The sequence below is a fragment of the Ruditapes philippinarum genome, unplaced genomic scaffold (genome assembly GCF_026571515.1).
Source record: "Ruditapes philippinarum isolate M1 unplaced genomic scaffold, ASM2657151v2 ctg1383_1_1_1_1, whole genome shotgun sequence".
NCBI classification, from domain to species: domain Eukaryota; kingdom Metazoa; phylum Mollusca; class Bivalvia; order Venerida; family Veneridae; genus Ruditapes; species Ruditapes philippinarum.
In genome coordinates this window covers 89,472-106,063 of record NW_026856195.1, presented here as the reverse complement: position 1 = coordinate 106,063, position 16,592 = coordinate 89,472, and the positions used below count along the sequence as shown (strand labels likewise).

Genomic DNA, 16,592 nt, shown 5'->3' with positions numbered 1-16,592 from the left:
ATGCAAAAAGACAACTGCTTTTAAGGCTCCAAAAAATAAATGGTGAAATTTACCATTATCGTTCCTAGGCACGTTTTCAATAATAATTAAATTTATTGATTGCTATAAATGCGCAGTTTTATTTTCTAATCAATTAAACATTTTTGTCACGTGATCAATTAAAGAGGCGTAAAATAACATGATACAGCAATTGGGCATTTACTGTTTTAAACAAATAAATTTTGTCACTCTGTTGTTCGGTATAAATAATAAAGATATACAATGTACAGTGTAACCTGTTTTTCAGACTACAACTATCATTCAAATTATTCAGTGATATGAACGGCCACACATGGAGAAGGAAAAACATCTGCACTAATGATTTTCCAAACAAGTAAAGTTATATCGTTTTAATTAATTTATTGTACGTTTAACAAATTTGCAAATAATCATCCAAAACCACTTCTATACCATTATTATAATTCCAGGTATTATATATAAACTTTACAAACGGTTAAATCAGTTCAATCACATCTCTCATGTCATTCAACATTTATATATCTTCGTTGTGGTATCCTTTATACATCTGTCTAAGTTTAGTTCCCACTTCTTGTGCTGAAGGACGCTTTTGTGGGTCCTCATGCCAACAAACTGTTATCACATCACCAAGCTCTTTTGTCGGTCTGAATTTCCATTTCAACTGTGGTCGGGTACCAGTACTTACAGCTTGTAACAGTTGAAAGGTGGTCAGTCCCTGATAATCAGACTCTGTGTATGCGTGGTGACCGTACCACAATTCCCAGAGAAGAATAGCTAAACTGTAAATATCAGTGCTAAATGTGTAATTATCATGTTTTATAAGTTCTGGTGACATATGTGTCATAGTTCCAACAAATGTACCAGTGGTAGCCGCCTCCATCCTAGCAAATCCTAGGTCACACAATTTTGCTGTGTTGTTCTTAACCTGAATAGAAAACAAAGTCAGTATCAACTGCCCATAAAACAAGCATAAGATGTAGGTCTGTGACGTGTGTGAAAAATTTAAGATCACTCGTTCTAGAACATTTTAATAGTGGAAAATTATCCCAATACAATGTATAACGAAAATAACAAAATAAAGATTTTCAACTTCATTATGAGTATATACGTATCATCATTGTTGTTCCATTTCTTCCTGTTTAAGTGTCCCTGATGATCTACGAAAACATCAATTTTGGTGCTTTTAGGCTATGGACTATTTAACTAACAGTTATGTAACTGATCTGATAAATCTGCTCCATACAGTTTCTGAACATTAAAGTATGATACCGCACTAAATTGTGTACATCTTTTTATTTCATAGCATGTTCTATACTTACTAAGACGTTAGATAACTTTAGATCTCTATGTAAGTAACCTTTCCCGTGCATTTCTGTCAAACCATCACATACTCCCGTAGCCATGGTAACATAAAACTTAAACGCTTGGTATCTTTCCGACATGGACTTGTAGTTTCTGCAGTGATAATACATAACTATGTTAATGTTCGTAAATGCAATAAGCATTTTTCAGTCTGATACACCATTATTCCTTAAAATTTACCCTGTTTCAGTTTGGATTTTTTTACAAACTAATCCATATCTGCCTATAGTAAGACACAAACTCGCAAAGTAAATTAATAATGGGCGTAATTTTTACAAGAAAATGAATAATGCTAACGTATCTCTTACTTGCATTTTAATCTTTCATCAGAGAAGGCCAAATCTTCTAAGCTCTTGTCGCAGTATTCCAGCACCATCGTAAGCTGATTATCCCCGTAATCCCCATTACCAGACGTATAACATACCCCGTAAATCTTCACTATGTTCTTATGGTTAAATTTTCTGTAACGAATCACTCCATTGTATTAAAAACAATTCTAGGTTTTAAATTATTTACTTCTTTTGCCCTCTCATACTTCAATTGTTTGTTCATAGGAAATCATTCACAGTTATATAAACTAGCATACTTTCGTTACACTGTGTTTCGAACTAGATACTTCATGGAGCCTTTTTTCCAATAAGGAACCAAAGCAAGTGGATATAATGAAATATTACTTGGCGAATCAAAAAATTATTTTACATGACTATTAAAGTTGAGAGTAAATATAACAATCAAACAAACGAATACTCAAAAACTAGTATATATACTATGTGCCAGATTTGTGTTTCCAGTTAAACTTACTGAGAGACAATATTATATACAGATTATACGAGGGTTGTCCAAAAAATTGGTGCACTGCAGTTATTGTCGAGAGAGTTATTAATAAAAACAAATAAATCATATATCACTTGAAAAAGAAATGTGTCTCAAATAAGAAAATAAAAGAAAAAGTCGAGTAACCGGTGTGTCGTGTAAAAGAATGGTCATTTAATTACCTTAGTAACGTAATACCGGCGCACGACAAAAAATTGTGTTAGTTCATTACTGTAATTGTATTAATTGTTTGTTGCTTGTAAAGTGGTATTTGCTTTAATGTTGTTTTACTGTCAATAGAGGAATGATTGATGCAAAGTATTGTGTAGTTTTTATTGTTTTTAAGCAACGTACATGTTACATATTCCACCAGTGCAGGAATATATTGGATAACCCTCGTCACATGCGCCGGTATTACGGACGGACGTCTGCCTGACCGGTTGTCATTGTCTACCGACTCTCTTTATCTTCCACAGAGCGTTTGTGCCATTTAAAAACCAGCCTTCGTGACACTGAACCTGTCCCGCTTGCCCTTTTAAGTTCTTTGTAGGTATCTGTTGGTGTTTTACCAATATTTGTACCAAATTAAATGATCGTCCGTATTTCCAGACGTTTAGCGACTGACATTTTCACGTAATTACAGTATTGACGACCACACACAAATGTTTGTTTACGACTGTTATAATAGGGCAAATGACTCTATATTTTCTAGTGACTTTAGGAATACGTACACACACTTTTCCCTGAATTTTAACGTTAATATGTAGTGTTGAAAGAATACCGTGATGCATCAAAGAAATGAACTAACCCAATCTTTTGTCGTGCGCCGGTATGACGTTACCAAGGTAACTGTATGACGATTGGTTTTCAGGACATGCCGGTTACATGTTTTTTTCTTTTGTTTTCTAATTTAAGATATATCTCCCCTTCAAGTGATATATAATTAATGTTTTTCTATCAATAACTCACACGACAACAACTGCAGTGCACGAATTTTTTGGACAACCCTCGTATACACTGACCTTAAGCATTCAACCTCCTCCAGTTGTGACACCATTTCATAACCTTTCATCTTTCTCCGTAGCACTTTCATTGCAACTTTTTCCTGCTTATCTCCATTTGTCCACGTGGCAAGGTATACGTCAGAGAAATTACCTTTTCCAACCTCCTTCTCGATATGCAAATCAGTTGGTGCAATCATGTCTTTCGCCATGTATTTAAGCTCAAAAAATCTCAACTTTCCCATCACCATCTTCAACTTCATCAATAATGGTTGGAATTCTGAAAGAATTTGGTGCGATGTCCGTCTGTCATTGGCAATGATGTTCACCTGCCTTTGGTCAGCTGCAATCTGCTTTGGTATAAACTCATCACAAAGTTCTACGATCTTCCTTTCAAAGTTTCCAAAGTATACTTCAAATATAAACGAAGCAATGTTGTCTTCTGTGAAAGCCGTTTCCATTATCTTAGTTGTCCATTCTTTCATGTATTTCACTTTGTTTTCTGTGTAATCACGACGCTGTTTCCCGGCCTTTATAGTTTCTTTTATGAACATTCCGACACCAACAGGCAAAAACAAAAGTGAGGCAGCCGTTACTAATGGAACCCATAGAGGAGCTGCCACTGCTAAAATCACTTTTTCACTCTTCGTAAATAAAGCTTCATTAGGCTTCCCATTAGGTGCAATACCTGTCAACATGAGATAATGTATCTATAATCATAAGAATTGTACACTATTTCCTGATAGGCCTAGAGCGGTACGCCTTACCTGCAATCCTTTAACATTTCTTAAAGATCTAGATCTATTTCTCTTGGAGAATTTCTCTGTTAGTTTTTCAACATAATTATATAAATTTAAACTCATGATGTAAAATTCAAATAAATGTCTTTTAAAACATTTAGTTAGTTAAAACGATACGGAAACCTTAAATAAAATAACGGTACTAATATACGCAAACAAACCTAAAGCTATTGGGAGATCTTCGTCTATGAAGCCTTCAACAACAACATTTACATCTGTATAGTCCTTCGATATAATCTGACATTCTTCTTTGAACATCTTTGTTAGTCTTTCAGATGCTAATTTAACCAGTTTATTTTCTTCTTCCCAATCTTTCAAGAACTTTAAGATTCTTTCAACAATAACACCATCCGCTTTAAATTTAGCTACTTCAAAGTCGTCCGCTTCAATATCTGGCGCGTCTTCTTCCCGCCACGATAGTAAACGGTTTTTGACGTCGTCACTTTGCAAGTACGTGTGCAACTTGTTCACCATCATCTGACATTCTGATCTGGCAGTATTTATAAGACCATCTTTCACCTTTAATGAAAAAGATAAAAGTAAAGTTAAGGTATGATAGATCTACAAGTATAGTCTTAACAAGACAATATTTTTGTTTTATTCTCTTCTACTTAAAATGACTCACACTGTATTGAATCAATATAAGTTAACTTCAAACAACTTGACCCTCGTCGCTCTGGGTTGCGATCCCGCAAAGGACTTTGGATTCTCTTGTGTGAGGAATCTATCCAGGTCTCCTGCTCGTGCCTAAAATAAAGCCCAGAGGACAGCTGGTGTCTTCCTCCACCAGTTAGAGGAAAGTCATCATAATTATGACCATAAGCTTCCGTGTGACTTAAATCCTTACAACAATTGTAACATATACACATATCCGTACACAGGTATATGTGTAAACAAAGATAATAAAGCCCCTGGTAATAATTAAATTCATCGTATCTTTATTTACAAGACAGAAGATGGTATGCACGGAATACCGTGATTGGTACATAGAAATACCGTGTATTATCGGTAGAAAATGACGTGATTTACCGATAGAAAATGCTGTACGTTATCGATAAAAATATATTGTAGATAACATGTGAAAATTATAAAAGTTGATACCCTGTTAGAGTCTGCATTAAGTCTGTTCAAGCGTCTAACGACATCATCATACAGTTTGTTCTTCTCTTCTTCTGATTTCTTCGCATGGTTGATTCTCGACATGATCTTAGATTGCAGTTGTTGAAGAAACATTTCTAAATATCTGAAAAAATGTCAATCATTCTCTGTGTAATAATTAAAAAGAACAAGTGCATTTACTATGATCTATGAAAACAACAGAGATATATTATCTAATTTTTTTTCAATTCGCGTTTTTTCAATTCAGCTGCTTTTCTTAATTTGACTACCAATATCACACAAGCATATTTATGTTATGTTATTTATATTGATATTATATGAGTTAAAGGATGATGACTGATTTCATGTAGTTGTTATTTTATATTTTGTACACGTAAAATAACCAACTTACTTAAAATGGCTAAATAACCAACTTACTTAAAATGTCGGCCAATCTTTGCATATAGACTTGCAGGCACTAATAGTTCTATACCCTCTAAAAGGTTTTTAAACTTTGTAGTGAGACCCATATCCGACTTCTTGTATCTCTCCGCCTGAAACAAGATCAATATAAAAGAATGATTCTAATTCACAAGTAAAAAAGTTAATTTAATATTGTTTGATATCATGTTCATTCTGTATAAATTCAGTTCCGTTTCAGCAGAACAAGAATGAAACGACTGCTCTTAATCTATTTTTGTTTTGTTTATTTTCATCAACATTGACTATATATGATTCAATCATGTCAAAAATTTCTAATCTATTATACACTTGCACTTCTTCTTGCAATACAACATACCTCTGTAACGCTCATTTTGAAAACTTGGCTTAGGGGAAAATCTGGAAGAGCGTTTTTTAACTTTGTTTCTGTGTCCGCCCAAACTTTATCCTCTGCTCTCCTCTTCTCTACAATGTCCCACTTGTTGCATACAAATATGGTAGAGTTATAATCAAATGTTGTCAAACGTCCTTCAATCTGCCATCTACTTTGTTCTTGCAGAATGTGCAGGAGCTACGAAAAATCAAAACATTTTTGATATCTATAAATGAATGGTTGTTTATTGTAAAAAAAAAATAACAATAAATTTCGGTATATGATTCTTTCACATAATTCACACCCCAAAAAAAATTTGTTAATGCTTTCTTAACATAATGAATCAAACTTGGCAAAAATATATGTATAAATAAATGCAGACTTATATGCGAAATATAGGAAGATTTTAATTCATCTACAGAAGTCTTCCTTCACCATAAAGTTGGAATGTCGCCGTATGACCTTTAGATTTTTTTTTAACTTAATTTTGTGGTGTCATCAAAAACATACACATGTTTACATTTATGGGGAAAAAGTGAATTACATGTACATACTCTGCCTTCTTGTATACCACCAGCGTTTGCACTGTTGATGACGTATATAAATGCAACAGCATTAGGGAGGTATTCGAACAATCTCTTGGATATCTCATCGCTTTCTCCTACACCAGGTGTGTCCACAATAGTGACTTGGTCCTTCAAATATAAAGTTATTTTTTAAGATAACCATTAATTCTGCAACACGTTTTAGTTATTGGTCATATATAAGAATTTATTGTTGAAAGTTAAATGTGTCGGGATTTTTTTTAGCAATAAAATGAAATATAGGTAATCTTTAAAAAATGTATTCATATGTCATCTTTTACTATACAATGTGGTGAAAATAAGACAAGCAGAATAAAAATACTATTTAACAAATTAAGTACAAATAACGTCTTCAGTTACTTGAAGCCCACGTATTGGCCAGTAAATCTCATTTTTTTAAAAAAAAATTGCAATAAAATGAAATCTAGATAAGTTTTAAAAATGTTATACGTAAGTGATCATTAAATTTAACAATACTGGTATATGGAGAAAATATGACGATCGGAAAGAAAATATTAATTTTCAAACTTGATCAGTTACCTGAAGCATAGGTATAGGCCAGTAAATCTCAACTTGTTTGTATTTGTGTTGTTCTCGACTTTCTGTACCGCTAACGTATGGTTTTAATTTCTCTTTTAGCTTTTCTTCCTGAGTATCTGGATCATCATTACTATCAACTTCTATTTTAATTACTTCATCGGTGTCTGTTATGATTTCAAATCGTTTGCTTTCGCTGTTGTGCAGACGACAAATTGTAGAGGTTGCGCATAAAAGAGAGTGCGGTAGAACTTCCGTGCCGAGAATCAAATTTAACAAACTGCTCTTGCCGGCACTTGTTTCGCCTATTAAATGACAAAATAATCAAACATAAAGAACTAATATTTTAATGTCAAGCTTCACATGTTCACATTATACGGTCAAGAATCAAATAAGAAAAAATACAATATGATCTATAAACCTTTAATGTCTAATTTGTAAAAAAAAAAGAAGAAACAAAGAGAGTTTTTTACAAACCAAAGGAATAATTGATAATTGATCTACACTTACCAGCCACAACAATTGGACAATCATTATTGGTTAGTTCTGCCTGGTAGGTTACAAGTTTCTCCTCAAACTTTCCGTGAATTTCTTCCATCACTGACCGTAAGTCATCGCCAACTGTATCCATAAACTCTTTCAGCTCCGTATATATGTCCGATAACTCTTCTTTCATCTTCTGATCTTTCGCTAGAATCTCTTCCATCATCATTTGACTCTGAAATACAAGATACGCGTTTACATGTTAGAAGACAAACGACATCGTAAGTATGTACATTAGTCTGTAATAGATTTTCATAATATATTCATATTTCCCAAAGAAAAATATTAAGTGGTTGTACTTAAACATTTTCTAATACATGTACAGTTTTTTACATTAATCTCCTTCAACTCTCCTTGATTTAAAGACATGTCATGGCCGTATCTTCATTCGCTTTTCCTATGTGAGACTTATACATATGTGACTGAAAATGATACAATAAATAATAATTTCATAACCACAGATAATTCAGAAAAGTGACCTATGTATGTCAGCTGTATAACCAACTGATGAGTACAAATTATTCAAACTTCATTGAATGGAATTTGAACAATAAAGTTTATTATTCAGTAGATTCTGCTGGTGATGATGATAATGCTAAATACTGCTGCTGCTGCTGCTGCTGATGATGATGATGATGGTGATGATAAAAAGACGTTGCAAATTATGATAAAAAGACGTTGCGAATGATGATAAAAGATGAAAATGATGATAAATGATGTTGATGATAAATGATATTGATGATAATAAAAAGACAATGATGATGATGATGATTAAAGATGATAATGATGATAAAATATGATGATGATAAATGATGTTAATGTCAATAATGATAATTGATGTTGATAATGTTGATAACAATAAATGATGTAAATGATGATAAATGATTTTGATAATTATGATGATAAATGATGTTGATGATAATGATGATGATGTTGATAACAATAAATGATGGAAATGATGATTAATGATTTTGATAATAATGATGATAAATGATTTTGTTGATAATGATGATGATATTGATGATAAATATGGTAGGTGTTATTGATGATAAATGATAATGATGTTGATAATAATGAAGATAAATGATGGTGATGATAACGATGGTAAAAGATGGCGATGATAATGATGTTGATAATAATAATGATGGTAAAAGATAGTGATGATAATGATGTTGATAAAAATGATGATAAATGAAGCTGATGATAATGATGTTGATAATAATGATGGTAAATGATGGTGATGATAATGATGTTTATAATAATAATGATAAAATGTTGGTGATGATAATGATGTTGTTAATAACGATGGTAAAAGATGGTGATGATAATGATGTTGATAATAATGATGATAAATGATGGTAATGATAATGATGTTGATAACAATGATGGTTAAAGATGGTGATGAAAATGATGTTGATAATAATGATGATAAATGATGGTAATGGTAATGATGTTGATAAAAATGATGGTTAAAGATGATGATAATAATGATGGTAAATGAGTGTGATGATAATGATGTTGATAATAATGATATTAAATGATGTGATTTTAATAATGTTTTTAATAAAAATGGTAAATGAAAATTATATTGATGACAATGATAATGATAATGTTGATGACAGTGATGCTGATGATAATGGTAACAATTGCTGCCACTGATGATGATGCTACATAATACTGAAGATGACAATCCTAAATGATGCTGATGATGTCATTATTTTAAAAAAAAGCCACCGCCGGGCGGGGCAACGCTCGACTTATTACTTTTTCAAAAAGCAAACAAAGAAATATTTGAACAAATCTTAACGTTTCCTTTTTATAAATTTAATCGGTCTGTCTTGTCACATTAGTTTTGTCTATATATTATATTTTGTATATATAAATATACTAATTTATATATATATATATATATATATATATATATATATATATATAAAATAGAAACACACAATTCTATAAATAGAAAATTCTATAAATAGAGACACGCAATTATATAAATAGAAACACGCAATTCTATAAATAGAAAATTCTATAAATAGATACACGTAGTGTCACGTGGTGGTGACACGTGGTGGTGACTCATGATGGTGACACGTGGTGGTGACATGTGGTGTTTGACACATGGTGACACGTAGTCGTGACACGTGGTGGTGGTGACAGTGACACATGATGGTGGTGACATGTGGTGGTGTCACATGTTGGTGGTGTCTAGTGATGTTGGTGTCACGTGGTGGTGTCATGTGGGTGGTGGCACATTGTGGTCATGGTGGTGGTGTAACATGGTGGTGATGGTGTCACATGGTGGTTGTGGTGACACGTTGTGTCACATGGTGGTGTCACGTGGTGGTGGTGACATGTGGTGGTGGTGGTGACACTTGGTGTCATGTGGTGGTGTCACGTGGTGGTGACACATGGTGTCACATGGTGGTGACATTGGTGATACATGGTGGTGACACGTGGTGGTGGTGACACGTGGTGGTGTCACTTGGTGGTGGTGACATGTGGTGTCACGTGGTGGTGGTGACATGTGGTGTCATGTTGTGGTGTCACATGGTGTTGGTGACACGTGGTGGTGACATGTGGTGGTAACATTGGTGACACATGGTGGTGTCACGTGGTGGTGACATGTGGTGGTGTCACATGGTGGTGACGCATGGTGGTGGTGTCACATGGTGGTAGTGCTGACACGTGGTGGTAGTGGTGACATGTGGTGGTGGTGACATGTGGTGGTGGTGTCATGTGGTGACACGTAGTGGTGACACATGGTGGTGGTGTCAGGTGGTGGTGGTGACAGGTGGTGGTGACACGTGTTGTTGTTGTTGATGATGATGATGATGATGATATATATATATACATACACACACACACACCAATAAATATATATGGTCATTTTATGCACAAATCTGAGAAAATTCAGTTATTTTACCTTCAAGGTCAAGGTCATTAAAGAGCCCAAGTGTTTGATAAACAACAAGGTCTTGTCCTTAAGAATGTTCTGTTATAATATGAAGTTGATCCCTTCAATAATAGCAAAGTTACAGCCAGTTACAGCCAAAACAATGAAAATTTCAATAATTTGAACTTCAAAGTCAAGGTCATTAATGAGTGAAGGTCAAGATCTGTCTGGTTATTTTTAAGGGTTATCCTTGAAGATTATTATGTTCAAGTTTGAAGACAATCCATTCAAAAATAACAAAGTTACAGCCAATAATAGCCAAAAAAATGAAAATTTCAATAATTTGACCTTCAAAGTCAAGGTCATTTATGAGTGAAGGTCAAGGTTTGTCTGGTTATTTTTAAGTGATATCCTTGAAGATTATTATGTTCAAGTTTGAAGACAATCCATTCAAAAATAACAAAGTTACAGCCAATAACAGCATGAACAAGCAAAATTTGGACTTTTAACCTTGAAGGTCAAGGTCATTTATGGATGAAGGTCAAGGTTAGTGTGGTCTACTGAAAGGTCTTGTCCCAAGGGTTGTTGTGGCCAAGTATGAAGACAATACACAAAGAAATAAAAAAGTTATGATCCAGGTACAAGTTTGTGGAACGGCAACGGCAACGCCGCCACGACTATAGCGATACGTCTACTTTTTTTTCAAAAAAAAAAAAAAAAGTCAAGCTAAAAATGATGATGGTATTGTAAAGTCGATGGATTTTGTGGTTGTTATTGGCTATGATAACAGCTATGGCGGTCATACCTGCATATGAGCCAAATAATTTCAAGAAAATCAAACTAGAGAAAAATGTACGAAGATTTTAAGAATAGATTCAAGTAATAATTTACATGTCATGTGTAAATAATGATTGACTTTGCAATCATTATTCCCACATTTCTACTATGTGACTAATGCAAAAAGGTCTATTTTCTGTAATTTACATGGATTGTAAGTGCAGTTTGCAATGTGTAAATCACTTTCTTTGTTCCCTTCACAATAATTTACTTTTGAATATATTTTTTAAAATATTTCTGAAAATTGGCATGGATTTAAGGGCATGATGAAGGTAAGTTTACCTTTGCTGTCAAATCTTTTGAAGCATCTTTCCCTTTTGTATCTGTGTTATTACTTCTTTTTGACATCAAGTAATGCTTTAAAAGTGCACTCATCTCATCTAAGTTTTCAAGATGACCATAATCGATTTCCAACTTTTCTAAGATATCAGAGACTTCACCTATATCAAGTTTGTCAACTTCATCTGGATCCATGTTTCGATATTTAGTCTGAGAACTTTCCATTTTGCTGAATATATAAATATACATGGTATATAATGAAAACCTTTAATGTAGTAGGTCAATAAGCACCAAATAACTTAAATATATAGGGTCAATTAGCTGGAAATAACTTAAAACTATAAGGTCAATTAGCACAAAATGACCTAAATATATAAGGTCAATTAGCACGAAATGACCTAAATATATAAGGTAAATTAGCACAAAATAACTTAAATATATAAGGTCAATTAGCATAAAATAATTTAAATATATAAGGTCAATTAGCACGAAATAACTTAAATCTATAAGGTCAATTAGCACAAAATAACTTAAATATATAAGGTTAATAAACACAAAATAACTTAAATATGTAAGGTCAATTAGCACGAAATAACTGATATCTATAAGGTCAGTTAGCATGAATATGTGTTTTTTCTGTATATTCAAATGGTATGTACAAAGCAAAGTCTAGAATAGATTTATGTATAATTCTGTTGAATACTGTAAAAATATACATTGTGTATATTACAAATACACTATTACATGTATATATTATTACTGTTAATGTAAGTTAACAATAGCTGAAATAGAAACTAAATGTACCTTTAAAACCATATATAAACTGACAATTACTTGTTGAATTCAAGGTTTACATGTTTATTAACAATGTTGATGTTATATGGACAGATAAATGTTAAACTATAAATGTTACCTTTAATTAAGATGTTCCTCTTGTATGCTTTAGAAAAACAAAATATTCATTCATCTTAAAATTGCTTTATATACAATTTCATTGTCCGTTAAATTACCCAGATATCCAAACTAATATACAAACAGTTTCGTTGTACATACAAAAGGAGGAAGTTTAAACATGGCTGACTTAAATGGTAAAGTTATCAATAAATACATGTACAATGAGTGAAGAAATGGAGATAACCTCGATTTTAATAAGTAAATAATCACACATTGATTATCTACCCATTATGTTGATGGTACAAAGTACAACATTGAAGACATGTTTTATCAATAAAAATAGCTTTTAATCATATCAAAATTATATTTACCTGTTTGTTTCAATTTCCCAACTTTTCATCCTTTATCACATGACAGTAACATATTTCTATTAGTCAAGGATAATTTTTTTAAAGTTTTAAGATGTCTTTCCAGTGTGTTTAAGAAGTATAAAATATTAATCTAACTTAATCCAGCTATCCCTTTACTAAATTAGAGGAACAGTTTATTTGACCCCTCAAAACAAGTTCTTGAGTTTTTGGAGTACTTAATAATTTTAGAAATTTTGATTGAATTTTATTTCAAATATTTCACTCTCAAAAGGTACATATAACCTGTATATACAACAGATAATCAAAAGATCACATGTCCATGTAGTGGGTGTAATAAATATAGTAACATGTGACTTTTCACTTGAAGTGGGTAAAAAGTACAATTTTCACATATTTCTTAATAATTTTGTGCATATTTTTTCTGCTTTAAGTGCCCCAATTGTTCAGTAAAAGAAATTAAAATTTTATGTTTTTAGTCTTTTGGATCTCAATAGAGTTTCTTTAACAAATTGATTTGTAAAACTTTACTTAAGTTTTATATGTTGAAATAGTCCATAGAAGTTCAAAAGTACCTGGAGGATACACGTTCAAAAGAATAAACAATTTACTATATTTTTAAAGTAAAAAGGGGTATAACTTTCTCACAATGGAGCATATTGTTTAACTAATAATAGCATCAATAAAGTTTTTTTAAGTTTAAATCAAATGCTTCAAACTCCTAGAAATATTTAAGAAAAAGTAGATTTTTTGTACTTTTTTCAGTGTGAAAAGGGGGATAACTGTGTGAAATTCATGGCCAGAGATATTCAATAGACATATGAACTGGTAGAAAACATGTTGCAGGTTATATCAACAGAACTAAAAAGTACATCATCAAAGTGGAAGATACCATTAAAAAACCCTGAGTGTTGGACAGTGACCCAGGAATTTTATAAGTTCACAAAGGGCCATAACTTTGTTTGATTGGGTTTTTATGTCACATCGACACAGTATAGGTCATATGGCGATGTTCCAGCTTTACTATTAGATGAACACCTCAGGTGCCCTTCCGTGCATTAATTCAGTCAGAGCAGGCTCCTGAGTAGAACCACAGTCGTTCCCTACGCTAGCTGGATAGCTTCCTCACACAATAAATTTGTCTATATCAATGTCAGAAGTAAAGGTCTTTGATAGTACTTCAATTTATAAGAACGAAAACCTGATAAAGTTTTGAAGATTGATGTTCCAAGCAAAATTTAAATCATGACTTTTCAATAAAATTAAGTTCACAAAGGACCATAATTCTGTCAAAATCCATGATGTAGAGTTATGAGTGTCGGACAGTGATACTAAATACATGTGTAAAGTAAACATTACACTTCTTCAGTGATTGATAAGAGACCAGGTTGTACAAGAATTTGCACCTCAAACTTTAACAAAAATGTTATGCTGACAACTGGATGAAAAGGATAGCCCAATTATTATTTGAAAGATTAAGCTTTATTAAACGAATTTGCCTCAAGAGTTAGGGGGATCAGTTACTTATGCTTTTTTACAATGGGCCAATGGATCCTCATTAAACATAGACTACATACCGTAAAATTCCTATTAAATGCCCCCGGGGGCTAAACATTTTCCAAAAGGCCAAGGGGGCTATTATTACAACACGTTTTTTCCTAAATCCAAAAATCATTGAAAATACATTTAGTGTTAACAAGTGTTGGTAATAACATTAAAATGTGTTAAGATTTTAAAGTTCATATGATACATTTTTGTGATAACTATGAAATAAAATGGATTCTGAAGGATTTTAATAAAATTATGGATTTATTCAAGAGTTCACCACTGATGAGCAGATATTTTTCCATATCAAATAGCCTGGGGGGCTTTTATTAGGGGAGGGGCGTTTATTAGGAATTTTACAGTACATCATATTTTGCAAATTCTTCAAAAGTTGTTCTTGAAGTTTATACATTTAATGATAATTTAACAGTGAGTTTAAAAGGTCATGCTACAAGAAAAATTTCTAAATCAATTTTCATGATTGTGTTTTTATAGGGACTCCACTGCAGTTTTGAATGAACTGGAAATGGTTATTTGAAATTTTTGCACCATTTGATACAGGTCTATACCAATAACTTGTTTGCAAAATTTCAGATTATTCGCTCACTCAATTTTACCAGAAAGATAATTCCCATTGTTGATCTATTGATCTATGTAAGAAATTGAAATTTGATGTTTTAGGCCTTTGGACCTCAGTAGAGTTCCATTAAAGGCTGAACAAAATTATCCTTATCTTACCATTAAAGAAAGCAAACATTTGTGCCATCTGACCAAATAAAATGTTTCGGAACAAAATATTATGCTGCTGTTTTAGGTAAGGTTTAAACGATTTAGCAATGACTGTACAATCGCCTTTTGTAGCAATGACTGTACAATCGCCTTTTGCTTTAAAGACTGGCATATTACTTTGATACCAGCATTTTCAAAGTTTTCTTTTTTGAAATTCAAGCAATAATTTTCAGCAGAATGATTGCTTGATACAATATTACAAGACATGCCCAGGGCAGAACGTCGAGCCAGCTTGGCTTGATTCAAACATGAACCTATGAGCTTCAGATCAAGAAGAAACATGTATATATTGGTGACATGTGCACAGCACATCCTCTTTATGCCCCAAAACAAAATCTTGACATTGCATCATCTTAGGTGACCTTGACCTGGTAACCTGGTTCATGTGCATGACACGAATTCTCATGATGAACATTTGTGCTTAAAATATCAGTTCATGTTATTTGAAAATCCTCCATGCATGAAGAAATTATGGCATGGACAAGTTTAAAAGCATGCATCTCTTAATGAACATCAATTTGACAACTATGTCAAGCTCAGTGCAAGCAGCTTTGACAAAAATCCTCTGGCCACTTTGCATAATACTTCAAAGCATAAGTAAAATACAGTGCAGACAAAATATTTCTATTTGACCTTGACCTTCATTTTGCGCAAGACAACTTAACTCACCATAGAGAACATTTGTTCTAAGTTATATTAAAATCCATCCAATGTATATAGAAGTTATACTCATAAATGAATGTTTTAATTTGTTATATGACCTTTGACTCTGAAGTAAGACCTTGACCTTTGCCAGACACCTGAATTTTTCTCGCTACACAACACCTCGCTGCAGAGAACATTTGTCCCAAGTTATATTAAAATCCTTCCACGCATGTAGAAGTTACGCTCTGGACACAGGTTTTGCGCTGACCCCAACTCCCAAGTGTGAGCTTGACCTTTGACTGGCAGACCTGTGTTTTGCATGTGACACAACACTCACCATGGTGAATATTTGTATCAAAGATATAGAGTGAACAAATCTAGACAAACACACAGACTGATGGACACACATACACCATACCACCAAAAGTGAATAGTGGAGGCTAAATAGACCTCACCACAAGCCGGCTCAACAATTGAAAACTTGACCACTACACTTCACAGCAGGAGCAAGCTACAGCACCAATAAAACAAAACAAATTTTTTATTTGTCCTTTTGTGACCTTCATTTTGCGTGAGGCAACTCCACTCAACATGGAGTACATTTGTGCTAAGTTATATTAAAATCTGTCCATGCAGTGTGGAAGTTATACTCGATAAGGAATGTTTTATTTTGTTATTTGACCTTTGACCCCAGTGTGACCATGACCAGATACCTGAATTTTTCTTGTGACACTCTGCCTCACTCTGCCTCACTATGGAGAAATTTTTC

General features: G+C 33.0%; 1 protein-coding gene across 2 annotated transcripts; it reads right to left on the bottom strand.

Moving 5' to 3' along the window:
* Positions 1-374: 374 nt before the first annotated feature.
* LOC132745735 (uncharacterized) lies at positions 375-13,042 on the bottom strand. Of its 2 annotated transcripts, none has more exons than XM_060734700.1 (13): positions 12,848-13,042; positions 11,586-11,811; positions 7,538-7,745; positions 7,031-7,332; positions 6,461-6,601; positions 5,892-6,104; positions 5,531-5,646; positions 5,096-5,237; positions 4,156-4,513; positions 3,216-3,882; positions 1,689-1,841; positions 1,338-1,473; positions 375-943 (listed from the first exon to the last, which is right to left on the bottom strand). In XM_060734700.1, the coding sequence occupies exons 1-13, from the start codon at positions 12,874-12,876 to the stop codon at positions 533-535; spliced, it is 3,102 nt and encodes a 1,033-aa protein (XP_060590683.1). In that variant the 5' UTR covers positions 12,877-13,042; the 3' UTR covers positions 375-532. The 2 variants fall into 2 exon arrangements, with proteins under 2 accessions (XP_060590683.1, XP_060590684.1); XM_060734701.1 differs by lacking the exon at positions 12,848-13,042 and adding an exon at positions 12,496-12,676.
* Between the last annotated feature and the right edge of the window lie 3,550 nt (positions 13,043-16,592).

Coding starts and splice junctions, on each gene's coding strand:
- LOC132745735 (XM_060734700.1), bottom strand. CDS start 12,876: ATGAAAAGTTGGGAAATTGAAACAAACAG. Junction 3,883..4,155: donor AGATCTCCCAATAGCTTTAG/GTTTGTTTGCGT, acceptor TCATGTTGACAG/GTATTGCACCTAATGGGAAG. Junction 1,842..3,215: donor GAGGAGGTTGAATGCTTAAG/GTCAGTGTATAC, acceptor GATTCGTTACAG/AAAATTTAACCATAAGAACA.